General features: G+C 54.4%; 1 protein-coding gene across 1 annotated transcript; it reads right to left on the bottom strand.

The window, feature by feature from the left end:
* Window positions 1-1,941: 1,941 nt before the first annotated feature.
* LOC306944194 (cullin-9-like) lies at window positions 1,942-25,198 on the bottom strand (the record flags this gene model as incomplete). Its single annotated transcript, XM_079532663.1, has 40 exons — window positions 1,942-2,146; window positions 3,099-3,190; window positions 3,395-3,528; window positions 3,880-3,997; window positions 5,299-5,409; window positions 5,894-5,968; window positions 6,514-6,607; window positions 7,018-7,181; window positions 7,271-7,435; window positions 8,726-8,866; window positions 9,169-9,532; window positions 9,604-9,863; window positions 9,945-10,147; window positions 10,561-10,678; window positions 10,798-10,943; window positions 11,030-11,195; window positions 11,278-11,500; window positions 11,643-11,791; window positions 11,978-12,160; window positions 12,237-12,346; window positions 12,427-12,585; window positions 12,654-12,787; window positions 12,979-13,154; window positions 13,234-13,329; window positions 13,453-13,558; window positions 13,681-13,852; window positions 13,932-14,022; window positions 14,104-14,331; window positions 14,408-14,513; window positions 14,593-14,827; window positions 14,907-15,124; window positions 15,202-15,380; window positions 15,461-15,668; window positions 15,807-15,987; window positions 16,132-16,471; window positions 16,642-16,832; window positions 18,474-18,612; window positions 22,107-22,610; window positions 22,925-23,079; window positions 24,607-25,198. 40 exons carry the CDS (start codon window positions 25,196-25,198, stop codon window positions 1,942-1,944), a joined length of 7,431 nt encoding a protein of 2,476 aa, XP_079388789.1.
* Between the last annotated feature and the right edge of the window lie 651 nt (window positions 25,199-25,849).

The following is a 25,849-nucleotide window of genomic DNA, read 5'->3' as shown; positions in this document are numbered from 1 at the left end:
GAATCTGGCTTGCGCTGTAGTGGAGTCGGACAGAAAAAGAAAAGAAAACAGGAACAAGCAAAGGATATGCAGAATTAGTGATGCACAACACAACTGCTCACCATCAACCAGCTGAAGCCCAGCAGCCCCCAGCGTTACCACTCAGCATGACGTGGTAGGGGACATCCCTGGGGCCAGCCTGCCATGTCCCGGTGCTGTCACCTCCCAGCTCTCTGCGCCCCCCAGCCTCTTATTGCAGAGCACTGTGAAAAGCTGAGAAAACCTTGGCTCTGTACAGCACTGCTCAGCAACTATTGAAATGTCCGTGTGTTATCAACATTATTCTTATCCTAAATCCAAAGCACAGCACCATTAGAAAGAAAATTACCCCAGCCATAACCAGGATGGCCATCTGGAACTTCATAGCGACGGCACCGTCAGGTAGCATATGAAGTCAGAAAAGTGAGGATTATTAGGCTTAGAGAAAAGAGATTGCCTCTGCACCACCCACTCTGTAACTATTTGTAGTTCTTTCCAGCTTCCGTGAGTGAAAAAAAATAAAAGGTAAGGTATGCCATGTAGGGAAGGTGCTCCAGTGAGGGACAGGAATAAGGACCTCAGGCCCCAGGGGATTCTTCCTTCGCAGCCTGCTAAAGCATGGCTCTGCTCCAAGTGCCAGAGCGTGGCTCAGAACATGATGGAGGCTGGCAGCCAGCTCTGGCCTGGAGATGTGTGCTGGGGAGACACCAGGAGGGCAGGCAGAGGCTTTACAGGAGACAAAACTAGAGGACAAAGAGAAAGCTGGATAATGAGCACGGAGAGAGTGAATCTCTGTTCCACCTGCCTGTCTGCACAACCCTAGCTCTAGCAGGGCTCTGGGAGTGCTGTGAGATTAAAGGGATTGCCTTCATCTGCGTGCTTGGAGGATGCTGTCCGGCTTTGGGTCGTGGTTTAGAGCTTTGGCTTAAGACGAGGGTTTATATTGAAGGTTCTTCTTTCTATCAGCAATACACTTCAAGGAGAACTTCTTGTTTCCCTCCCCCCCGGCACTCTGTCCTCTTTGCCATCCTTCTGTCTGAATGGGCAAGGATCCCAAACCCTCATCAATGTCACAACTCCTGGACTGAGCTCGTCTAGATCTTTTCCTCTCTCCCCCTGCACCCATGTCATGTCCCCTATTGACCACAAGGAGGCTAGCGTTAGGAAAGAAAAACTTTTATAAAGAGATTTTTTCAACCCTTGTTCTTCAGGGTTGTTGTTTTGTTTTTTGAAAAGATAACGTACATTCCAAACAACCCCTGTGCATGTATATATTTTTTATAGATGTATGTACATGCATGCATTTATACACCTAAATGCAGCCCTGCAAACGTGTGCCTATACTGTAACAGCCCATCCTGCCTCATAGAGAAGACAGCTCCAAGAACAAACAGTAAAAACAGTGTTCCCCTCAGATGGAGGAATGCACTGAGCCATGTCCGTCTGTGGCTCTGGAGGGAACCCCATCAGCTCCAGGCTTTGGCTTTGGCTTGAGTGTTAACACATTGCTTCACAATATTTCTATACACTGGCTAGATTATACAGCGTCATGCGAGGACATCTGCCACAGCACTTGAGGAGATCACTGCAAAGGACTGAACTCTTTAACAGGTGCCACACAGTCCTCAATTTGGAACCAAGCTGTGACTTTCTAACTCAACTACATGAGTGTAAATAGGGTGGAAATAGAAACAAGAGATGCTTTTCTGGGAAGTGTGACCACAGTAACACAGCCCATCTGACCAGAGCAACAGTTGTGCACATTAAAGGGGAGTTAAGGAGGAAGCAGCTCCCAACAAATATGTCTCTTAATTCTGCCTGGGAGCTCCTCACTGTCTTTGAGGAAAGACACAAAGATAAACCTGTCACTGCAGCCTGGAGGCAGAGACCCAGGCTGGAAGGTTGGATGACAACAGTCCGCCTCTAGTCATAGGCATCATCATCATCAAAGTAGGAGTCACAATCAAGGTTATCTGACTCATCGTAAAACAGAAAGTTGTCTTCATCCAGGTCGTCGTCATCATCATCATCATAGTCTTCCTGCCAGTGTGGTTCATACTCCTCATCTTCAGCCTCACTGCCATCTTCATCTGTGTTGGGGGACTCGCCTAAGATGGCACTTTTGGGCCTGGTGAAGAGAAGAATATCAGAGCAGCAACTGTGACCCAGCCCCACTACCCTTGTCCTTCCCACCTCCATCACCTCTGCAACCTCTGCCAAAGATTCCTATGTCTTAGGAATTCAGCAGCTACGCAGATACACCTATAAAGTGGTGATTAAATGGCTTTATCCACACATGCAGCACAGGGATGTGCCAGTAAGCCACCTCTGGACAGGCCAACATACTGCAGTCAGCAGCTCTGGAGTCTCAGCCTCCTTGGAAGAAATAAGAAACCCTGCCTAAAACGGAGTCTCTCCTGACCTATCTGTCATTTCTTCTTGCAATCCTCAGCATACCCCGTTTAGCTCCCAGAAACACAGCAGCTGTCCAAGGGTTTGGTCACAGTGGGACTGCATCTACCAGCTGTGCCCTTTGGTTTAAGCAGTGTATCGTACAGAAGGGGACTTTGCTTTAAATTCCTCACCTTTCAATCACATTTAACAACTTCCAGCTCAGTACTCCGGATGAGGGTCACAAGAAACCATTAATTTCACCTCTCAACACACTATTTTACAGCTGTGTCTTTTCCAGTCCCTTGCTAAAGCAAGTGCTAGGCCCTTCTATTTCTCTCCAAGTGTGTTCTTCTTGTTGTTCTCATTCAGTTACCTCTCAGATCTCTAACACACCTCTGAAGAAAGAGCAGGTGACTCTATGGAAGAACCCAGGAGAGTCCAGGTAGAGCAACATCCATAACTGGGTCTGCCAACAATGGAGCTCTCTTGACTATAGCCTAAGAGAACCCAGCGAAACCTCCACTACACAACTGTTACTTACCTTCTCATTTCAAACCACAATTCAGGACACAAGAAATCAATATATTTCATTAACTATTCTGCATTTCAGTGAGCACAGGAGAAAACTACCTGTGTTTGCTTCTGCACTCACCACCTTTCCTTGTTACCCTGTGAAGAAAACTCACCCTAAAGAGGCAGGGGACGAAGAAGGCACATTTGAGAGTTTCACTTTAGTCTGAGCAGGATCTGCCAAAGCCTCAAGCCCAATACGGAAATCCTGCCAGCATGGAAAAACAGCCAGAAGAGAGAGACAATATGTAATGTGAGGTCTACTTTGTACTGCAAACCCCTTCCCAACACCCACACGTACTCACAGCACCTCACAGTCTGTACCCTCAGCTAATCAAGCCCTTCTCTAGGCTGGCCAAAATCAAACCAGATCAGAGCAGGACAAGCCACCTGTTGATCCCAGACACTTCACCTGTGTGGAGTGCCAGAGAATTGCAAAGAGACGCTCCTTGATCCGATGCACCAACTCCAAACCAGTACTGAAATGCTCTGCTTTCAGAAGCCGAAGAGAAGAAGCCAGGTCCTGGAACCGCAGCAGGGTTTCCTCTACAATTCGAGATCAAAAAAAATCACACTGCTCCCCATGTTCTAAAGCAGAAAACAAGTCTCTGAGCTCATTACCAAGCCAGTCACAGCTACTTAGATTCCTTGTGCAAATACATTCCTCCTTCAGAGGGAAGCATATTGCTTATTACTGCATCAAACTGTGCTAGCAGCCAAATTACTTCCCCCAAATGACACTGAGAAGTCAGAAACATGCTGGGAATTGTGACCAGATACCTGCCAGGTGCTGGTGTGTATGCTATTGCCCTACAGCTATGCACTACAGAGCCATCACCCTTTGAACCACATATCTGCAACTGCTAGTCAGTACCTTGGAGAGACTGTGGGACTTACCTAGAAGGATCTGCAGAGCATTTGTGTGAAGCTCCAGGCTCTCAGTCTGCTGTTCCACAATATCGACGCTTTCCGTGTCCTGGTTATAATAGCTGTACACACAGGAGTAGGCCAGCACCTGGAGCAGTACAGACCATGCTGTTAAGCATTCTGCTTCAGCGTGGGGAAGGAAAGAAGGAGAACAGCACCAAATTCTTCCAGTCCTCAGGATCAATGGCTGAGAGAAGTCTGGCACATTTCTGTCTGTGGTAACAGCCCAGTAAACCATGATGCCAAGTGACAGCAGAGCCAGGCCACCAAGACCTACTCATAAAATTTAAACTGAAAATGAAAGTGTCATTATTTTGAATTTAAGTCAGAAATACCAAATTGTTACCAACTCACAAAACATCACAAGAACACAGACTGCAAACGCCTAACAAGTGCGATGACCAACAGGGAACGTGTCAGAACAATCAGTGCACAGAACCTACCCACTGCTGGGCACCTGGGTTGAACTCACATGGCACTGAACATGCAGAACTGAAGCCAAGGGAAAGCAAATACGGCGCTACTCAGCCCCAAGAGCCCAGGATGAAATAATCTCAAGAACTGACAAGCTTCTGCTAAGGATGATCGACTGCTAAAAGCCATCCAGGTACCCAGCAAGAACAAGACCACTGTTTCTATTTAAAGAAAGAAGGCCAGAAAAGCCAGCAGCAGCAGGAAACAATGATGTGTACCCTAGCAAACACGGGGATTGCCATACTGAGAAGACAAAACAGGGCAGATTCTCTTGTTCCAAGTGTTTCTCAAAATCAGATCTGTCCGTACAAAGAAGGTATGCATGGTAAAGGCAATTCCCATATTCTCCCCAGGTTTCAGGGGAAAGAAAACATTGCAGGTCTATCCTGCTACAGATTTGCTGCACAGATCCAGGGGCTGCACTACAAATCCTTCATAATACAGCCAGCATGGCGTGCCTTGCTAAGTGAGTGCACCTAAAATACCTACAGCTCATCATGCAGTGAAGAAAGAAAAATCATGACCATCAAGAGAGACTTCCTAAATGTATCAGCATCCGGAGAGTTCTCCAAAGGTAAGTGCCCACCACTAGGGCATTTCAAACCAGAGCGGGCCAAGTCAACTCTAAGACTAACTCTAGACTAACTCTAACACCTGTGCTGATTCCAAGGTGTAAACTTCAGCTGTTTCTTATGATCCAGCCATGAGAAGCACTGCAGAGGAAGCCCAGCTCAGAAAGGTGAGCCTTTCTGAGAAAGGCCTTTCTTCTTTTCTGATGCTACTGCTCCCCTTGAGGTATTTCTGCCTCCCCTTGTTAGATTACAGCAAGGTCATCCTAATGGCATCTTGTTACTTTAAGAAAAGCATAACACACTTTAAAAAAAAATAAAGCCTAAACTTGTTATCCAGTCTTACCTTCCGTGCCTGTTCCAGCACTTTGCAGGCATGGAGAACAAAAGTCAAAGTCCTAATTTTCGGTATCTCACTCATAGAAGAAACCCTGCTCCTCAGACTCACAGCAAATTCCTGCAATAACCACAGGAGAGAAAAAAGTCAGTTTCAAGCTCCACAAGATCAAAAAAAACAACACCTTTCACACGGATAATTGCTGCACACTCTAAAGCACCAAAACAGAAAATACAAGCAGCAGGAGAGCAACCCATCTGCATCCAACTACAGCATCTCTACTGTGCTACAGCTTTAATCTTTCACAGCAACTCAGCTCTAGGCAGAGTTCAGCCTTCAGTCCTCTTTGCCACTGCTTTCAACTACTGCATCAGTCTGAGCAGGTGAAACACCACAAGTTAGGTGCTGCATTTCCACAGACTTGACAGAAGAAAGCAGACCAAGAACTATCCCTTATGCCAGACCAAGGGTGCCAGAACCAGCCATCCTCACCAGGACCTGAAGCCTGTTTCTAAGCTTCAGGTGAAATGCATTGAGACACAACTGAAACTGACACCAGGGCTGGGGCAACAAAGCTTCTACAAATAAAAAAAGGAGGCCTTACCCTCGCACGATGGTGAAAGGTGCATCTCTCATTGTAATCCTGAAAACGCTTCTCCTGCCAAGCTGCTTTACTCACCTGAAAAGACAGGTAGAAGTAACCTGTAACAACTCCCCACAGGTGCCAGTATTGCCTGGAAATGGCTACCACAGATACAGGCTTTGACAATATTGTCAGTATCAGTGGCAAGTGCTTGATGTTGAGCCCACAGAAAAGGGCAGAAGTAGAGATCACAAAATCACAGAATTGCAGGAGCTGGAAGGGAACTCAAGAGATCCTCGAGGCCAACTCCCTGCTAAAGCAGTTCCCTCCAACAGGTCACACAGGTAGGCATCCAGATGGGTCTTGAATATCTCCACAGACGGAGAGTCTACCACCTCTCTGGGCAGCCTGCTCCAGTGCTCTGTTGCCCTTACCATATAGAAGTTCTACCACATGTTAGTACAGAACTTCCTATGTCAAGTATTAGGCCACTGCTCCTTGTCCTATCTCTACACACCACCGAGAAGAGCCTGGTCTCATCCATTTGCCTCCCACCTCCCTTTGTATCTTCAGCCTCTGCCTGAGAGGCCAGGTGTATCTGGACACAACCACAAACCACTGGGACAGAGCAAACTACTTACCATAACAGAGCAGTTGTAGTAATCTTTATGAGTTGGCCTCCAGGGCTTGAGGCAACGCCAGCAGAAGCCATGATTACACTTGGCACACGTCATACTGCATGGATGGACAAGAACAATGGGAATCATTCAGTCCTAAAAGCTGCTTGAAAACAGTTACTCCCAGTGCTCCCCTACGCCACAGGGCTGAAGCATGCAGCCCAGTCACTCTCATTCTCTCATTACTATGCATTTCCATGCAGGTATTTTTTGAAGTTTTGCTGGAAGTAAATGATGCTTTTTAAAAAAGAAAAAAAACCCAACTATTGTGTCTCCAGTAGCAAACAAGGAGAAGAGGCAGCACAATCTCAGAGTACCACCTTATAGAGAAGGGAAAACTAAGCACTCTGCAATTTAGAGTGAGATCTACATGAAACCTCATCTCTTCCTTCAGTAACACAGCACAGTGGAGCTAACTGTGTCTTTGCACCTTCCTGTACTAAGTACCAAACAAGAATGGATACTCACTGCAGACACCCCTCGTTTTTCTCTATCTGAGCTTGGCAGTTTGGACAGTGCTTTGAAATGAGTTTAGCCAGATGCTTGCTTTGGGCTTCACTTGTCATTCCCTCATAGTAGCCATCGTCGTCCACCCACTGAGACATGTGGCTGCAGCTAGCAGGATAATGGGCCTGAAAGGGAGAGACAGTCAACCACACAAAAACAGAAAGGTAAGCGCCAAACCCAAGGCAGCAAAGCCTGCAATTCAGTTCAGCCTCACCTCTGGGAAGTTGCAGTTGAAACAAGATATCCAGGAGCACTTGGAACAGGCTGCTTCATAACCAAGTCCGTCCTTAAGAAGGATCTGATCACAGCCCTGAGGGTTGGTGCACCATGTCAGGTTGGAACAACATTCCACATAGCACCTGAGAAGGGCTTTTTCATACTGTAAGGAGAAGCCAGAGAAGAGACATAAGGCAGAGAATCTGGATAGCTAGGCTTTACACCTGGGGTCTGGAACCTCTGGGCTCTACACCCACATCAACAACTGCTTGCAACAGAAAAGCACTGAACTAGTTTGGTATTTTGTACCTTTTGTGTCTTTACCCCACGCCTCATCTCATATCAGGAGATTATTTCATAGAAATGTAGAACAGCTAAGAACTGGAAGGCACCTCTGGGGATAAAAACTCTTGTATCAGCAAGAGTGCAGGGAGCAGGCAAGAGAGGAGATTTCTCACAGCTATTGGTACTGCTGTCACAAGTGGACAACTAGCAACTGTTTGGGCTTCCGAGTACAAAACAGACATTAACAGAATAGAGGTGCAGTCCACAGGCCACCAAAACAGTCAGAGACTAGAGTATGAGATGTATGAGAGGACACTGAGAGAGCTGGGTTTGCTCAGCCTGGAGAGAAGGCAGCACACAGAGGCCTCTTATCACTGCCTAGAGCTACCTAAATGGAAGATGCAAAGGGCTGAACCTGGAGCAATATGTTTTAACATCAGTGTTAGAACTGTTAGATCTTCACTCAAGAAGCTGGCTATTTTGAGCACAGAGTTGGACGATATTATTGCAACCTAAATTATTCTATGCGGCTCTGTGTTAAGGCACTAAAGCTCCAGCCATCCCACTGCTAAGCAGAAAAGGAGACAGACAACATTTCAGTGAGAGCATCTGAGCAACCTTTTAAAGCTGGCAGTAAAAACAGTAAAATAACCATAGCTAAAGGATACAAAATCCTGCTCTGAGACAAGTGGGACCATGAGATTTGAAAAACCAGTAAGAATTCCGTGCCCAGATGCATGCAGTAAACTGCCAAATACTTCTTAAACAAAAGATATAAAGGATACATTGAATAAAATGGTTTTATATGCCCTTGCCCGTTTTGGTTGCCAGTTTGCAGAGCTGAAGTGATATGATGAGAGCAGTCTTTGTGACTACTGTGCATTTCTCCATCTAACTGTTCACACAGGATACTAAAGGCAGTCATGCAACAGCCACAACTCTGCCACTAGGTGGGGAAGGGATTCAGCTCTAAGCAGTAACTAAGAACTGAAAGAAGGGAAAAAAAGTAACACCCGCATCAGAACAAGCAGCTCCCGCTGCTTCTGATGACTGCGTAAACCAGCCTTAAATATGTGATGGAGAAAAGTAGCAGCAAGATTATCTGCTTTGCAGTGACCAAAATGGAACATAGCTTGGATACCCAGTAACCACCTCTCGTACACCTCACCTTGGCTATAACCTCCTTGGAGGAAACAATGGAACAGATGAATGCTGTGGTCGGCTGTGCACAGCACTCAGAGATGGGACAGGTGCAACTGAGGACCATGTTCTGTTCAATGCGAGTTGTGAGATACTCATTCCAGCAAGGCTGTGAAAATACAGGAGAGATCAGAGCTAGACAGGAGCTACAACACTTGGGTCACGTGAAGGAGAAATCCCAGCCCAGGAGCCCCTCCACCCAGCAGAGGGCACATGGAACCATCATTAAATACGCAAAAGCACAAGAATGGGAACAGATTAATTCTAAGCTGAAGGATCACAACAAATAAGGAAGCTAACAAGTATGAGCTCTGTGAAAATCACTCGATACCTTCAGAGAAAGAACAGCTGCTTCAACTAGACAGCAGCAATCCCTGCCAACTTACAGGAGCTAAAGACTCTGATATTCACCTTGCAGCAGTAATGCATGCAGCAGAGGGTGGGTGGCTTCTCAGTGGGACACAGCTGGTTCACACACACTGGGCAGTGGGTTCCTGGGCTTGGAGGATGCTGGGCATTTTCCACCTGGAGCCCCGAGGAGATGAGCAGAGATTCACGGTCCTCTACATAACATTGGATCAGAAAATCCACATTCCACCTGCAGTGCATTAGGAGGTGTTGAGCAACATCCTCTGAGATGCTCAGGGTATCCTGGACCTGTTGTACTGTCTGATTCATGAGCAGCTTTGCTTCCTCCAGACTAAGTGTGTGCCCCATTGGCACTTGCAGCATTGCCAGCAAAAACTCTTCTGATCTTTCTATGCTGGGATTCAACCTAAAATGGAACAATGTGTCACATTTGTACAACATGGAGATGAACAACCCCCAGGTGACATGCATCCCTACCAATTCAGACAGTCTGTGTTGTTCTCATCCAAACAAGAGTCCGGCAGTCTTCTGTGGAAAACCATCTGTGCCTGGCCTCCAAGAGGTGATGTGCGTTCAGCAGAGACGTACTCCAGGACATGAGGCCTCTCGTCCTGGCGCCGGAGGTAGCCCTGGTTCAGCAGGTGCAGGACACAGGACAGCACGTCCACACTGTGACAGCAGAAGCTCAGGAACTGCAGGCCTGGCCCCAGCTCACCCTTCTCACAGGCATCGATCACCTGCAGCAGCACAAGAACGCATCACTCTTCACTCATCACCCGGCAGCCCCTCTCTGCCCACCAAACCTTCAGCCTCTGTACCTTAAACACCAGGTTATCGATGTGCAGCTGCTTTTCCGCCTTGAGGATGCGGGTGATGAGGCAGCAGAGGACATTCCTTTTCCTCTCCAAGGCACTGCTCTCAGCCCTCTCTGCCCGCAGGTACCTCTGCCGGGGCAGCAGCCTCAGCTGGCGGCCAGAGGCATGGGCCAGGGCCGCCCGGTTCAGCCGCAGGGCACCTGGAGCTGCACCCGGCCCACGGTCAGCCAGGCCCCGAGCTGGTCCCTGAAGGAGCCCCAGGAGGCCTGTGTGGCTGCTGGAGCCAACCTGGGGCCTCCCGCTGCTGCCTCTGTAGCTCCCACCCTGATCCCAGTCCCCCCCACACAGCCTCAAGCTCATCACGTTCACACAATACTCAACACCATGCAAAGACCTCACACCCAGCCAACCACAGAGATTGGGGCCCCGCATGCCATTTCCAAACCCCACAGTCAGTCTCGGCTCCAGCTTCCTGCCCTAACCTCACACCCAGATCCAGGTGTCAGCAGCCAGATGCACCCAGCCCAATTACTTACATCTCAAACTCCCACTTCCCCACCTAGCACCACAAGGAGCCAGGCCAGCACTGCCCCAGGGAGATACCCAGCCCCACACTCACCCCCCTGGGTGCAGCTCTGCACCAGGATGCCATCACCGCGGGTCAGCGGGGCCAGGGCCTGGTGCACCAGCTCGGCAGGGAGCCCCGTCGCCTGCAGCAGAGCCTCTACCGCCACCTCCTGCAGAGGAACGGAGAGCGATGGCCAGGCAGGAACATCCCTGCCACAAGCACTGCTGGAAGCCCCCCCAGAAGGCAGCACCAGCCACGTCCCTCTGGCTCTACGGCCCCGGCTCCTACCTCAGTGCTGTTGAAGCGCAGCAGGATGTACATCTGCAGCGTGGACACGTGGAGGACGCAGTCTCCGAAGCGCAGCTCAGCGTGGCCCAGCCACGTCCACTGCAGCCACCGGGGCCTCGTGCACCCCCAGCCCAGCCGGCTCTGGCCTGCCAGGGCAGCGTCAGCCTCGCAGGCGCTCCCGGTGCCCCCGCACCGCCGGCTGGGAGCCTGACCCCACATCCACCGCACTCACTGTGCCGCCAGAAGGCCGTGAACTCATCCAGCGGGGAGCTCAGCGCCGCCGGGAAGAACCTCCGGGGCTCCTCCATGTAGCACGGCGGGGACACGGGCCAGCAGCGCGGGGACAGCACCAGCACCTCCACCTCCGGCGTATCTGCCATGGGGGCCTCCCCTGGAGCCTGGGGACGGAGGGCGGCTCAGGACGGGTCCGGGACCCTGCCAGAACAGGGCAGCCCCTGACCCCAGCCCTCTGCCCCTCACCTCAGCCTCGGGGCTCTCTGTGCCCAGGCCACGCTCCAGCAGCCGCCGGTCTCGCTCCTGCAGCCGGAAGAGGCGGAAGAGCCGCCGCAGCTCCTCCGACTCCGCCAGGTCACTCAGCATCTCCTGGGGGAAGCGGCGGGGGAAGCACGGCCCCATCTGCTCCACCACGGCCCCTTCCAGCCAGGAGGGCCCCTGCGCCAGCAGCCGGTCCCCCAGGTACAGCCTGCCACAGCCATGGGTCAGGGCTAATTCAGCCATGCGGCTGCTGGCCCCACCACAGCCGGGACAGGCCCCTGCAGGGCCACGGAGCCCTGGGGCCCCACTGCCCTCCCCTCCCCAAGGCACAGCAGGGGCAGTGCACTCACCGGTAGAAGTGCTCGAAGGTGTGGGCGAACTCCAGGCCACCGAAGATGATGAAGGGCTCCAGGATCTGCTGCAGCTGCCCTGTGCTGCCCTCAGACCCACGCAGCTCCTGCACCTTCCTGTCCAGGTAGCGGGCGAACCGCTCGCTCACCTGTGCAGGAACAGGAATGGCCGTGTGGGCACGGGGCAGCCGCAGCGGGGACCCAGGGACAACAGGAAGCCCCTGGGCACTCGGAAGGGGACACGCTGACCCAGCCCAGGCAGGGAGCACACCCGGGCTGCATGACCACAGCTGCGCACAGGTGCCGGCGAGGGCCACGCTGGGCCCTGGACTCACGTGCAGGGTGGTCAGGAAGGAGAGCCGCTGCAGAGCCCCGGCGAAGCCCTGGCCCAGGGCTGCCACGAAGGCAGCCCGCTGCCCGAAGAGCTCCTCCGTGGCACCGCGCAGGCGCCAGTACAGCGCACAGTACCGCTCCACAACGTCCGGTGCCTGCCCCGACATCTCCAGGAACCGCTGCACCTGCGGGCACGGCCGAGGGGTGAGCTGCAGCGGGACCGACACGGGCCCAGCCGGCACCCACCGCCCCGCACCCTACCTGCCGCTGCACCACGCCACGCCAGCACCGCACCGCATCCCGCAGGCCGCCAGACTTCTCTGCCACCGCCACCCGGGCTGGCGCCTCCTTGTTCCTGCCCTCCTTCCCGCCTGCCAAGACATGGCTGAGGCTCAGCCCCGCACGCCGCCACCCCTTGCCCGGCCCCACACGAAGGCGACCCTGCGCTCACTGGCTGCTCCTGCCTCCGCCGGCTCCGCGCCCGGGTCCACGAGCACCAGGAGCTGGGTCAGGCGCCGCACACAGGAACCGAAGGCGCCACCGTGGGACTGCTCTGCGCTCCCCAGGTACTCGCCCAGCAGCCAGGCCAGGGGGCTGATGCCGCTCGGGTCTGCCGGGACGCAGAGACTCAGGGGGAGCCTCGGGCACTGCGGGGAGGGCCCGGGAGGACGGCGGTACCTGGGCTGGTGATGCTCTGCACCACGGGGGTCACCAGGGCCTCCCAGCACGCCCTGCCCAGGGCTCGGGCCGCCTCGTTATCGGGAAGGAAGCGGTCGGCGAAGTCTTGCTCGTGCTGTAATGCCCGGTTCAGCCTGAAACGGACAGGGGGCAGCACGGGACGGCACCAAACGCCCACCGACCGCACACGGAACCGCCTCGCCTGGCCGCAGCCCCACTCCTCCTAGGGCAGGACTCAGCCCCACGGTGCCCCCTCGGGCTGCCTGCACCACCCCTGCCGCCTCGGGACCCCAGGGACAGACAGCACAGCCCACGCACCACTCACTTGCCAAAGAGCTGCAGCAGCTGTCCCCGATCCTGGTGGATCTCCTGGCACCAGGCGTGCGCCCGAGCACTGCAGAAGAGGAACGTGCGCCGGCACAGCTGCTCCTTGAAGATGGGCCACAAGGTGGGCTTGGGCCCCAGCACCTCGATGCCACGCACACGCGTGTCGATGCCGCCCTACGGAAAAGCACAACCCTGAGCTCCCGGTGCATCCCTGACACCCACTGCCATGCCCCAGGCTGGCTGCAGCTCCCACCTGCTGGCACCGCTTCACCCGGATCTGGATGACGGGCCAGAAGCGTGTCATGTTCTCCAGCAGCACCACCCTGCTGGCCGAGGGCAGGACGGTCACCTGCGGGCACACGGCAGCTCTCAGCGCGGGCAGTGAGAGCAGCCACCCTCGCACTCCCGGTCAGCCCTTGTGCAGCCATGGCCAGGATCACCTCCACGGCCCAGCAGCACCGGTACAACTCACTGCGTTCAGCTCCGTACGGACATCAGCGGGGCTGTCCCCTCCCAGCACCACCACGCGGGCCGGCATGTAGCTCGAGTCCTCGCTGGCCACCAGCATGCTCATCTCCCTGTGGCGAGGCAAACACAGAGCTGCCCCGCAGCCCCCACCCACCTCCAGCAGCCCGAGCGGGGGGCCTCAGGGACAGCACGCGTGGAGCCCCGCAGCCATCTCCTCCCCGCACAGCCCTACCTGACCACCACCCCGCACTGCATGTGGATGGTGATGTAGTGGGAGCCGGTGCTGCCGTTCGACTCCCAGTAGGTCTTGGGGTTCCTGTCCGTCAGCTTGCTGGCGCGGTGCGGGTTGGAGGAGACCTGCACCTTCTCCCAGCACTTGTCCTCCTTCACCTCCACGCTGGAGCCTGCAGGGAGCGCACACGCAGCCTCCAGCTGTTGCTGGGACACACACCGGCACGGGGCCCGGCTCCCACTCGCGCTCACCTCGGCACAGGTTGCGCAGAAAGATGTCAAAGAAGGGGACGCTGATGGGCCGCTGGATGCGGCGGTGCTCCTCAATCTGCCCCAGCACCACCTGGGGATGGGGACGGGGCCATGCCGTCAGTGGGGGCCGCATCCTTCACCCCAAGCCGGGTAGCTTGGACACCCAGCCCACCTGGATGCAGCCGGCCAAGATGCTGCCCGTCAGCTTCTTGTAGAGCGTGGCGTGCCTCTCGCAGTCGCTCACCAGCTCTAGCAGGGCCGGTGCCAGCGGCAGGGCCGGGCCGTGCTTGTCCAGGGCTTTGGCCACAGCCTCACGGGCGCCCGCACGGCACATCCCCACGGCACAGTCTTTGCTGGCGGTAGCCAGGCGGTGCAGGAAGCCCACCGCCTCCTGCACCACCTGCGGGGACACGGCCCTGAGCCGGCGGCACGCAGCACAGCCCTCCCTGCCCCCGGGAGCACCGCGGCCCTCTCACCTCACGGTCGCCGCTGTGGGCGCTCAGGAAGGACAGGCACGGCTCCACGCACTCATGCCAGGGCAGCGCGTCCTCCCGGTAACCGTCCAGGAACACGCTCAGGATTCTGCACGACACACGGCGACGCTCAGGCTGGGGCACGAGGCGGCCTTGCCCTGGGCTCCCACACTCTGACCGAGCCCCACCTGAGGATCCGCAGCCCCACGGCCTTCTCCACCCCCGGCAGCTCGAGGCTGCGCAGCAGCGGATGGAAGCACCGGCGCTCCTGCAGCTGCCGGGATGCCTCACCCGCAGGCATGGCGGCCACGCCGCAGAGCTGCCGTTCCAGGGCCACCACCACGTCCTCGGGCAGCGCGCCGTCCCACAGGCCGCCTGCGGGCACCCGTGCCTCCCTCGCCTCCAGCAGCAGGGCCTCGGTGCCTGTGGGACAGGCAGCACACGACGGGATCCTCAGCCCCCGCCTGCGGGGCCGTGGCACGGAGGGCCGCCCGCGCAGTACCTGGCATCTCGGGACTGCAGGACAGCCGGTGCTCCGCCAGGCGGTTGATGACGCCCAGGGCCAGCATGGCGTTGGGGCAGCCGGCGTCCCGCCCGGCCCGCCAGCAGCTCTGCAGCACCGTGGGGAGATCACAGCCCACCAGCTGTTCCGCCAGGCCTCGGTGCCCGTCCACCAGCATCCTCACCACCAGCAGCCCGTTCTGCACGCCCGAGGAGCCCCTGCAGGGATGCGGCCATGTGGGCGCCTTCCTCCCCAGCTGCGGAGCTCCCCAGGACTCGCCCAGCCCCGTCCCTACCCTGGCACGCCCTGCATGGCACGGATGGCAGCGGGGATGGCAGCCAGCAGGCCGGGTGAGCCCTCGCCGCAGGCAGAGCCGATGCTGGCAAAGATCTCCCGCATCATCTGCGCGTCGGCGTGGCTCAGCATCGACGGCTTCCCGCCGGCACCTCCGGCTCCCACCAGCACCTTCAGGGCCTGCGTGGCCCGCAGCGGCTCAGCAGGCGGCGGGCACCAAAGCGGGCCCCGCCAACCCCTGAGCTCCCGCACGCACTCACCGCCAGGCCGGCCTGCTGCACCAGGGCCGAGGCCGCGTGCTGCCGCATGCAGGCCAGCACCGCCCGCACACCTCCCTCTGTGGCGAAGGGCACGCACCACTCACACCTCTCCATCAGCAGGGCCGCCAGCCGCAGCACCAGCGCCGCCGGGCACGACTCGGCCTCCACAGCGCCCAGCAGCTCCACCACCGCCTGCACCAGCTTCTCCCTGCGCGGCCGAGGGCACCTCAGCAGGGACCCCCAGAGCCGCCTTCGCCTGCCCACGCCGCCCCACCGCGCTCGGATCGCTCCACGCGAGCCCACCTGGGGCACAGAGACGCGAGAGCCGCCCCTCTCAGCCCCGCACCTGGTCCCCGGCCCGCCCTGGGCCTCGCTGCAGTGCCGCTCCTGCTCCCGGTCCTCCTCCAGCACCTTCACCACGTGCCGCAGCCCGGCCGCGCGCAGCTCCGCCTCGCAGTCACCGCGCAGGATCGCGTCCGCCACGCGCCGCACCTCGGCCAGGCAGCCGCCCTCGCAGCCGCCCCACGCTGCAGGAGGGAGGGAGGGAGGCCGCGACATCGCCAGCAGCACCCGCGGCAGCTCCCAGAGTTGGGCCCGCAGCCCCGGCACCCGCCGGCCTCCTCCCCCGGGCCGCCTCCCGCGCCCGCAGCCTCCCTCGGTCGGGCCCTCACCTTCGCTCCGCTCCGCCGCCCGCGAGAAGCGCAGCCCTTCCCTCTCCAGGAGCTCACGGAACAGCTGGGAATCCGGCCTGAGGGCCGCGGCTGCGGAAAGCTCTTCCTTCGCCACCTCGGCCGGCACAGCTCCGGGCTCATCGCCTTCTGAGCGCGCCGTGGCACCGCCCCCGCCGCGCTGCTCGGCCGCGCTCCCCGAGTGCTTGGCGTACACACGGGAGCCGCGCAGCTCGCTCTGAGCGCTGCCCCGAAGCCGCTTCTCCACGTCCTGCAGCACCTTCTGGGCCAGCTCCGCAGGGACCGGCAGCTGCAGCAGGGCGTCCTCGGCCGGCTCCGACGGCTGCGTGGACGGAGATACGTCAACCCGCACGGACACGCGACGGACCCCGCGCCCCTGGGACGGCCCGGGTCCAACCGGACAGAGGTGCTGCACCGACACGCAGCCCCACACCCTTCCCCAGCACCGCGCGCCCGCTCCCTCGGGCTTCCCCGTGCCGCTCCGGCCCGCACCTGCTCAGCGCGCTCCCGCTGGATGAGTCGGACGATCTCCTCCTGCTCCTGCGCTTCCAGCTTCTTCACAAAGAAGAGCAGCTCCCACCACTCAGCGCGGCTCAGGGTCGCTGCGGCTCTGCTCGGCCGCTCCCCCAGGTAAGGCAGCGAGTACAGCCCCCCCGGGGGCTTGGAGAAAAGCGGCTGTGCAGCTGCAGGACAGCAGAGAGAGGAAAGGCACCGTCAGCTTCCCTCCGCAGAGCCATCCTTTGCTGCACAGCCCTCACTCCCACAGTGAGGACCTCCCCGATCCGTCCCAGTGAGGGACAGGGAGGTGATAAGAGGGCAGCAAGAGGCAGGGAGCAGAGCTGGAAGCAGAGCCCTGGAGCGGGGCAGGTGGGGACTGCAGTCTTCTCTGAAGCCTCTTGGGGCTGCAGAGCAGAAGCCCATGGACCACACGGCTTACTGTTCTGCCAGACTGCTCCCACAGGGCCTTTGCCAGGACATGGCTCAGTCTGCAGACAGGAGAGCTGGCCCAAGCTGCTGAATGGTCAGTAAGTAAGAAGAGAATTCTGCCTGGAGTTTCTCTTTTGCCAATGCCTCTTGCTGGCAAACAGAGGAAGTACTTGTGGGCAAAAGCAAAGGGAGACTGTGTATCTATCAAGCTCCTTTTCACTAACTCATTCAAAATCAAGAGAGGGAGATAACATTTGTTATTAGCCTAGATTTTCACTGTATCATTTAGAAAAACTCAACCAATACTTAATAACTTCTAAGCAACCACTTGCAGCTCTCTGCCAAAGCAAGTTATTAGACACTCACTTCTTCAAGACTCAATAGAAGAGGGTCTAACAAGCCAAGAAGCTACAAGCAACTATATGCATGGCTGACTGCCAACAGTTAGCCAGCAAAAGCAGATTTATTCACATGTCAAGACCCAAAGCAGAATGCACCTACTTTTTCACCTCAATTTCTGTATGGGATATGATGAGTGCACACAGCTTTACACGGAAATAGAGCACATACTTCTACCAAAACTTGAGTTATGGAGAAAAAAATTTAACCAATTTAATTTTAATTCAGCCAGTTCAAACTGACATGCAGCTAGCTAATCTTTAGTTACAAGAGTCAGAAGTGAATAAAGTAGCCATTTTTTTCTACTGGCATTAAGAATGTTTTAGAAGTGGATCACTAGCTGCTGCTCTCATGTGTATCATCTCTTGCAGCAGTTAAATCCTGACCCAACGATCAAGGGCTTGATGAAAGAGTTACTTCATCAAGTACCCTAGCCAGAGTCACATCAGATGCTGAGCAAAGAGGGGGTACTTGAAGTGTAGATCCTCCCTTCTATCCTCACCCAGAGTGAGGACTACATCAAAGGATCCCAATCCCAGGAGATTCTGCAGATGTCTTTAGAAATAAGTGCATTTCACACTCATCTTTCACCAAACTGAGTGGCACGAAGTTAAACATGAAGTTGGCATGTTAATGCTTTTAAAATTCTCTATCTCTTATTTAAGTGGATATGAGTCTCTAAGGCAGACTCACCTCTGAGAGTCCACATTCTTATTTTGGCAGTTTGTTTAGCCAATTCTAACACGTATTTTTGAGAGAGTTTAAATCAAATTTTGTATTCTTTATCGTATCATGACAGAAGTCTAGGATTCAAAAATACTACAAGCAGCCACATGTGACTACTTAAAGAGTCTGCACAATCAAGCTATTAAAGCCTGCTAAATTCAGCCTACTAAAGAAAAACACACCTAGCCATATAAAGCTCACCACTGAAAAACATGCCATAGCAGAATCAAAAAGAGATGATACAGACACACACAAGCAGTGCAAAACCTTACCTTTGTCTAGATTAAAGCTCTCTCTGAGATTACACTCTTTCTCCTGACCACCAGGATCATCCCGCTCCTCTCCAAAGCCAATCATCTCCAACATGTGCCAATGCATCCAGTAGGTCTGACCCGTTGACTGCCACAAAACCTAGGGGTGACACAGATCAGGCGGTCAGATTTGCTCACTCATTCATGTTCGTTCTGCTGCTGGGAAGTCAAGAAGTTCAGATGCTGAGAGACTTCAAGAAAGCCCCAGATGGAAGGAAACCGAGTTAAGCCATAACACACACAGCACCACTTAGCCTTCAAGAATCCCTGACCCAAACAGGCAATACATCAAACATAATCTCAAAGGGCTCACATAAGGAGTCATATAAAGGACTGAAGGACAAGAAATGATGGCAAAACTACACAACACTGCATCCAGAATATGGAAAGGTAAAGAAAGCAACAGAAACCAAAGCAAAGGAGAGATGAGAGACTCGTGAGAGGGCGGCCCCAATGAAAAACACATATAAGTTTGCATTTGGCACACAGAAGGCTGACAACAAGACAGGTAAGCTGGCAATACAAAGCAAGTATGAGACACAAGACAAGAAGTTTCTAAGAGGAACAGAGATATCAATCAAGTTTCCCTTCAGTAAGAGAATGATGGCAAAGGTCCAAGACAGCAATTTAGAAATGACATTACAAAGATGATTTTGAGATGCCTGATCCCTGATATCTCCCCATGGAAAGAAAAATCCTCAGAGAGTTTGAATCAAAAACTTCTCACTTAACTCTGGGAGTCTGCTGCAGACACACACATAGGTACGAGCATGCAGAGCAGGGTAAAGATGGACATCCCCAAAGGCTGCACCACTGCAAGATGTTCAACTTCCTAGAGACTGCTGGGCAAGCAACCCTTATAGGGGCAGAAATCATGGACATGAAAATGTAAACACCAAAAAACATCTTCACTGACTGTTGGTTGCCTTTCAGATCTAGTTTTGCCAGTAACGCAAAGGCCTTAACTGAATATAAAGCAATTGCAAAAACAAACAAACAAGCCAACTCAAAATAAGCAATTGGAGGTTCATTCCACTTTATCAGACAGAAAAATAAACAAAAGGAGGAACTCATGGGCCAGATGGACTAAGTGCACTGGAAGTCACCTCAGCTCAACATAAATAAGTGAATAAAGATCTCTCTGAAAGATATTTCCTTTGGATATCTCCTTAGGATGGCGCAGGTAAAGGCATTACGGAGCAAAAGTTAACCATCCCCTTTAAAATAAAACAAGATGCAAAGCACTCATTGCATAGAGGAGACCCACAACGAAAAAATCATCTCTGCATGGTCCAAAACTAAGGATGTGTTTTGCTGAAATACATGTGACAGAGAAAGCAAATCAACAGGGGGGAAGAGGGACACAAATCTGCAACTGAAAGAGAAACAAGATGCCAAGTAATCTGCCAGAAGGCACAGCTGGGAATCCGGAAGGATTGCTGTTATTCAGAGATGTTCTCAAGTGATCAATGAACCTAAAGACAGGTTCGTTGTTTAAGACAATGCTTACTGAATCGTTGGAGAAGACCTCCAAGATCATCCAGCCCAACCCTCCCCCTACCACTAATATTTCCCACTAAATCACATCCCTCAGTGCAACACCTCAAGGTTTCTTGAGCACAAGAAATTGTTTCTTGAACACACGATTTGAGGGAAGAAATGGTTTAAAAAAATAAAAATCATCAGAACAGCTCCAGTGCTCTGACTTCAGCAGTACATACAATTTTAAAGCATATTTTAGTGGAAAGAATAACTAAAGGTGTTGAAGATAAATAACAAATTTGAAGTAACATGTAAACCTGTGTCAAGTTTCAGCTCGGCAGGTTGACACACATTCATTTTCTTTAGTGAAGTAACTGATTTTATAGATTAAAAGCTCAATTTCTATTGTAAACTTCAGAAAAGCACAGAGCACCAGATGGGAAACTTTTAAACCAGAGAAGAAAGGGATTAAGTAGAGGATCTGGGCAAGAAATCTGAAGCCAGGATCTTGGGAGTCTGAAGGGGAAAAAACAGAACTGGAAAACAGCAGAAAGATGGGCAAGCTGAACTGGCACAGCACAAACTGCCCTAGCAGTTATGCTCTCCCAGTACAGGCACGTGCTTGTAATATCCACCACTACACCAGCAGATAAGGCTGCCAGCATCCCACCAGCACATTTCTGAGCATTTTAAGCTGGCTGGTTGAGCTGCAGCTGCAAGAAGTGCTCCAAAACCAAGAGGCAGCTGATGAGCTTGGAGTAATCAGGGTAAGTTAGTTGCCAAAAAGGAGTTTGTATGTAACAAAAAGTGATGGTCTTTAAATGTGCAGAAGGTAATTTCAAATTCTCTGCCTTTTCTCTGGAAGGATTAGGAGCAAGCTTTGGTTACAGCAAGAGAGATTTGGAACGAGCACTAGGAAGTCATGCATTTCTACAAATATCAGTGAGGTTTTTTGATTGATTTTTGAGTATCAGTTACATGCAGAGTGGCCCCTTTGCAGACTACCTGCTATCTGCAGAAATCAGCTGGAAGTAAGGAAGCCTCTAAGCTGAAGAGGCTGAAGAGGTACAGCCATGACCAATTAGACCGGCTTCAAACTATCTCCATAACCAAACTATGCGTTTGGAGCCAGGAATCAGACACGATGATCCTTACGGGTCCTTCCAACTTGGGATATTCTGTGATCCTATGATTCACACAGTGCTGGACTGAATAGAAGACAGAAGCAGATACAGCCCTCTACCTGTGGATGACAGTCAGCTAAAGCTTGACTTCTTACAAGAAGTGATTGCAACTCTAGCTGCAGGGTTGGGCAGGCTCAAAGACTTGGCCAAAGCACCAGAATGGTAGACAATGAGCAGAAATAACCACACATAGACTGGAGTGTTGCACAAAGCCCATCAGCTCCCCGTCCCATTGTCACAACAGCCCTCACTGAACTTAAGGCTCCAGGACAGAAGTCTCAAGAAAGAAGTCCAAGCTGGAGCAAACAACTCCCAGTGCCCACTCAAATGCTCTTCCAGCCCCAGGCCTGACTCTAGGCCCAGCTGTTCCAGCATAGTCTTACCCACACAACATTTGCAGGATGTTCTGGGGATGGCTAGAGCTGAATGCCAACAGATAGGCCCTCTGCTCTTCCTACAGTATTGAGGCCTTTTCCCTGACCTCTGATACAAGCTCATCAATTCTACTGCAATAGTGCAACACTCACAGCTTTCTTTTTTTGTAACAAGTTCTTAAGGTCCACTCACCCAAAGGGCATTTCTAAAGGCACAAGGTGTTCAAGTAGCTCTTGCTGTGTGCAGCTAACCTGTTCCCAAACTACCCCCTAGATGTAAGCAGGGAAAACAACTGTCCCAGGATACAGCCACCTCTACAGAAGCTGAGAACTCTTAGCAGGACAGATCATACTCAACAGGAAAGCTTATTTCAGAACCGTCACTTTCAGCTCTGAAAGGTGACTTCTTTGACAGGACAGATTTAGCCCAAATCACAGTACACCTACAGTCCAGCCTCAAACATATGAAGATACCATTAAGAAATCACCAGTCACCCGTTACTCCCCTCTTCCCCTCTGCCATCCCAGCCAGACTTCTTCCACTAGCGACCTACCTGTGCTGTGTGCATCTTATAACTGCCCTGAAGAAACTTGCCCTCATCCCCAGCTCTAACATCACCACAGTCCTCCAGCATGCGCACCCGCATGCCGCACACAAGGTGTGCCTTCAAATACTCCACATAGTCACTCCGGTCAGCAAAGTCTGATGGGGTCAGAAAGGCACAATTTGGCTTTTTCTGGCAACCACGGTTAGAAGAGTGCACAGCCACTGGGTTAGCAATGCAGGCTGGGGTTTTAGGCTGGAAGATGGAGCAGGAGGTGCGAGGCTTCGCCTCCTGCTGGGATGGTGACTCCGGCTTGTGGCTGTGGTCCCAGCCCATCAGGTGCACCAGCTCCAAGATGAGGTTTGCCATAGCCATGCTGAACTCAAACTCCTGCTTCACACGGCTGCTCTTCTGCCGCTCCTCGCTCTGCTCCTCGCCGCTGTTGAGCTTGTCCAGGAGAGAAGTGACGCACAGGTAGCGCTTCACCAGGGCGAACAGCTGCTTCCCGGGGATCTGCAACAGGCAGGGCTGTCAGACCGCAGCTGGCCAAGCACCTCACTCCCTCACCAGCTCATTCACAGCTCTGCAATGCCTGCGCACACAGCTCCTCTCAGCCCACCCTGCCCACAGACAGGCTCTCCTCCTGCTTCCTCACTGCACCTCAGCCTCGAGCCAGGCCCAGACCCTGCGCCAGCCCTCATAATACCAGGTCCTGCTCAGCTGCCTACTGTCAACCACCCTTCTTTCCCAAACAAGCAGGACATCAGCCAGCTCTAGGCTGTACTCTCATTCCTGCCCATTCCAGAACTGTCAGGCCTTGCCACTACCTGGGGAAGATGAATGCCCTCAAAGAACACGCAGTGCTCTTCAGAGGACATCATCTCAGCAAACAGCTCCAGCAAGGTGTAACGGCCATCAAAGTCCATGTGCTGCTCGATGCCATCCTGCTGACTCAGAGACAGAAGGATACAGGTCCGACTCCCTGTAACAACAACAGAAAACATTCAAGCTCACTAAAGAGCACTCTTACATCATCCTCCTTGCATCAGACAGACTTTGGAAGGCAAGAAACTGTTCTGCTGCTCAGTGCCCTGTTTAGTATTTTTATTTATTATCTGGACAAGGGGATTGAACACACCCTTAGTAAGTTTGAGTATGACAGTAAGTTGTGAGAAAGTGTTGATCTGCCTGAGGGCAGTGGGAACCTGCATCTGGATAGACCAGATCAAATCGCAGAGGCCAATTGTATGAGCTTCAACAAGACCAAGTGCCAGGTGCTCTACTTTGGTCACACAAGTCCCACGCAGTGCTTCAGCCTTGGGGCAGTGGCTGGCAAGCTGTGCGGAGGTAAAGGCTGCGAGGCCGTTAGCTGACAGCCGGCTGAACGTGAGCCAGCAGTGTGCCCAGGTGGCCAAGAAGGCCAACGGCACCCCGGCGTGTGTCAGCAGGAGTGTGGCCAGCAGGAGCAGGAGGTGAGCGTCCCTCCGCACTGGCCCTGGTGAGGCTGCACCTCGAGTGATGCGCTCAGTGCTGGGCCCTCACTGCAGGAAAGACACCGAGGGCTGCAGCGTGTCCAGAGAAGGGCAGCAGAGCTGTGAGGGGTCTGGGGCACAAATGTGACAGGGAGCGACTGAGGGAACCGGGGCTGTTCAGTCTGGAGAAGAGGAGGCTCAAGGGAGACCTTATGGCTCTCTGCAGCAACCCGAAAGGAGGCTGTGTGAGACAGGGTCGGCCTCTGCCCCCAGGGAATGGCCATAGGACGAGAGGGGATGGCCTCACGTTGTGCCAGGGGAGGTTTGGGTTGGCTGCTAGGAAACACTTATTCTCTGAAAGAACAGTGAGACAGTGGCATAGGCTGTCCAGGAGGGTGGTGGGGTCACCATCCCTGGAGGTGTTCAAGAAACAGGAAGATGTGTTACTGAGAGACATGGTCAGCGGGCATGGTGGGGATGGGTTGGCAACTGGACAGGATGATCATTTAGTAGCCTTTTCCACTTTTTGATTCTATGGTTCTATGATATGCAGTCTATCCTTTGAATTAAACTGATGACATTTTGCTCTGCCAAATAACACATTTCTGCATCCCAAGGGCTGTTTGGATTCCCCCCAAACCAGCAATCCCAAACTACTGACTCCAAAGCAGATGTCCAGGAAACAATAAGGGTCACATTTTAACCCCAATCTGCCCCCCAGGGTTCCCACAGTAGTGCGAACTCAGCACCAGGACAGGACAAGCCAGACAACTCTTGTGGGACACTACATGCCAGGCGGACACTCCACCACTTCTGCTGGCCCACAGCAACCCATCGGCTGCGCCCAACACATCGGGCACCTCCGAGCCACGGCAGCTCCTCTCTGACGAGAGCCTCGGGCAGGATCAGCCTCCGCTCAGCGGGGCCCGAGGAGAGGCTCCACACCGACGACGGCAGAGAGCCAACGGCCCCGCAAGGCCCCGCTCCCCGAGCCCCCGCCCTACCGAAAGAGCGGCGCCCTCGGCGGCAGCCCCCACCTGCGTCGTGCGAAGCCAGAGCCCTCAGCATCTCGCCGGCGCCGCGGCAGATCGCCTTCTCCTCGTGGCACAGCATCTCCGTCAGCAGCTCGAGGGCTCCCGTCTCCTCGAAGGCGCCCGCCAGCGCGCCGATGCCGGCGTACGCGCTCAGCACGCGGACGGTGTGGAGGACGGAGGACGCGGGGGCCCCGCCGCCGGCCAGCTGCCGGCCGGCTCGCCGCACCAGGCTCCCGACGTCGGCCTTCATCTCCAGCAGCGACGCCTCGTCCGGCGCCGCGGGCGGCGGGCCGGGCGCCCTCTCCTCCTCCGCCCGCGGCCCCGCCCGCTGCCCCTCGCCCAGCAGCGCCGGGCAGCCGGCGCGGACCTCCTCCGCCGACAGCCACATGGCCACGCTCTCCGAGCGGAGCCTCGCGGAGGAGCCGCCGCCGCCGCCGCCCGCCGCCCGCTCCTCCGCGCCGACCACGCGCCACCGCACCAGGTACTCCGGGGCGCCGTCGGGGCCGCGCCGCTGCCGCAGCAGCTCCTGCGGGTAGGCCTGCAGCTGGGGGCCCAGCTGCACCAGCAGCCCGCCCTCGCGCCTCTCGTTCACCATGCTGCCGGACGGCGCTGCGGGAAAAGAAGGGAGCAGGTTAGCATCTCTGAGCTACGTGTAGGGAAGCCGTGAGCCGGCACCTCGGTTCCTCACCAGTCGAAGCCGCCAAGGTGCAAGTTTTACATTTTGAGATTCTGAAACAAGAATAAAGCTCTGAAGGAAACCCCATCTTGCAGAAGTTCATGATCTCACTTCAAGACGATGAGCCTGTTTCTTGTACTAGCCCTGTCCCCAGAATTACCGGTACACGCAGAAAGCAGCTCTCCTCACAAAATCTCCAAGGGAAAACATTCTTGTTCAGGCCCTCTCGTAAGACAGAACATGATCTAATATCTGATCTAGGGGGTGGCAGCCCTGCCCGTGACAGGTCGTTGGAACTAGATGATCTTTAAGATCCCTTCCAACCCAAGCCATTTTACGACTCCATGGCAGAAAATCAAAACTGGAGAGCTGGGCCCTGTTTTCACCCCTGACCACAACCCAACCCTGCAGAAGTCGCTGCTTCTGCACTTCTGCACTTCTGCTTTTGCACTTGTTATTCTGTGTCTGAGCGCAGACTGCAAGGTCATGCAGACTCAAGGCTTCAGGCAGACGCTGCCTCCCACTGTGGCACTGGAACCAACAGGAGTCACCAGTCCTTGAGGAAAATAA

Source organism: Tetrao urogallus (assembly GCF_951394365.1).
Source record: "Tetrao urogallus genome assembly, chromosome: 2".
Taxonomy (NCBI): Eukaryota; Metazoa; Chordata; class Aves; order Galliformes; family Phasianidae; genus Tetrao; species Tetrao urogallus.
This window is presented reverse-complemented; position numbering and strand designations above follow the sequence as displayed.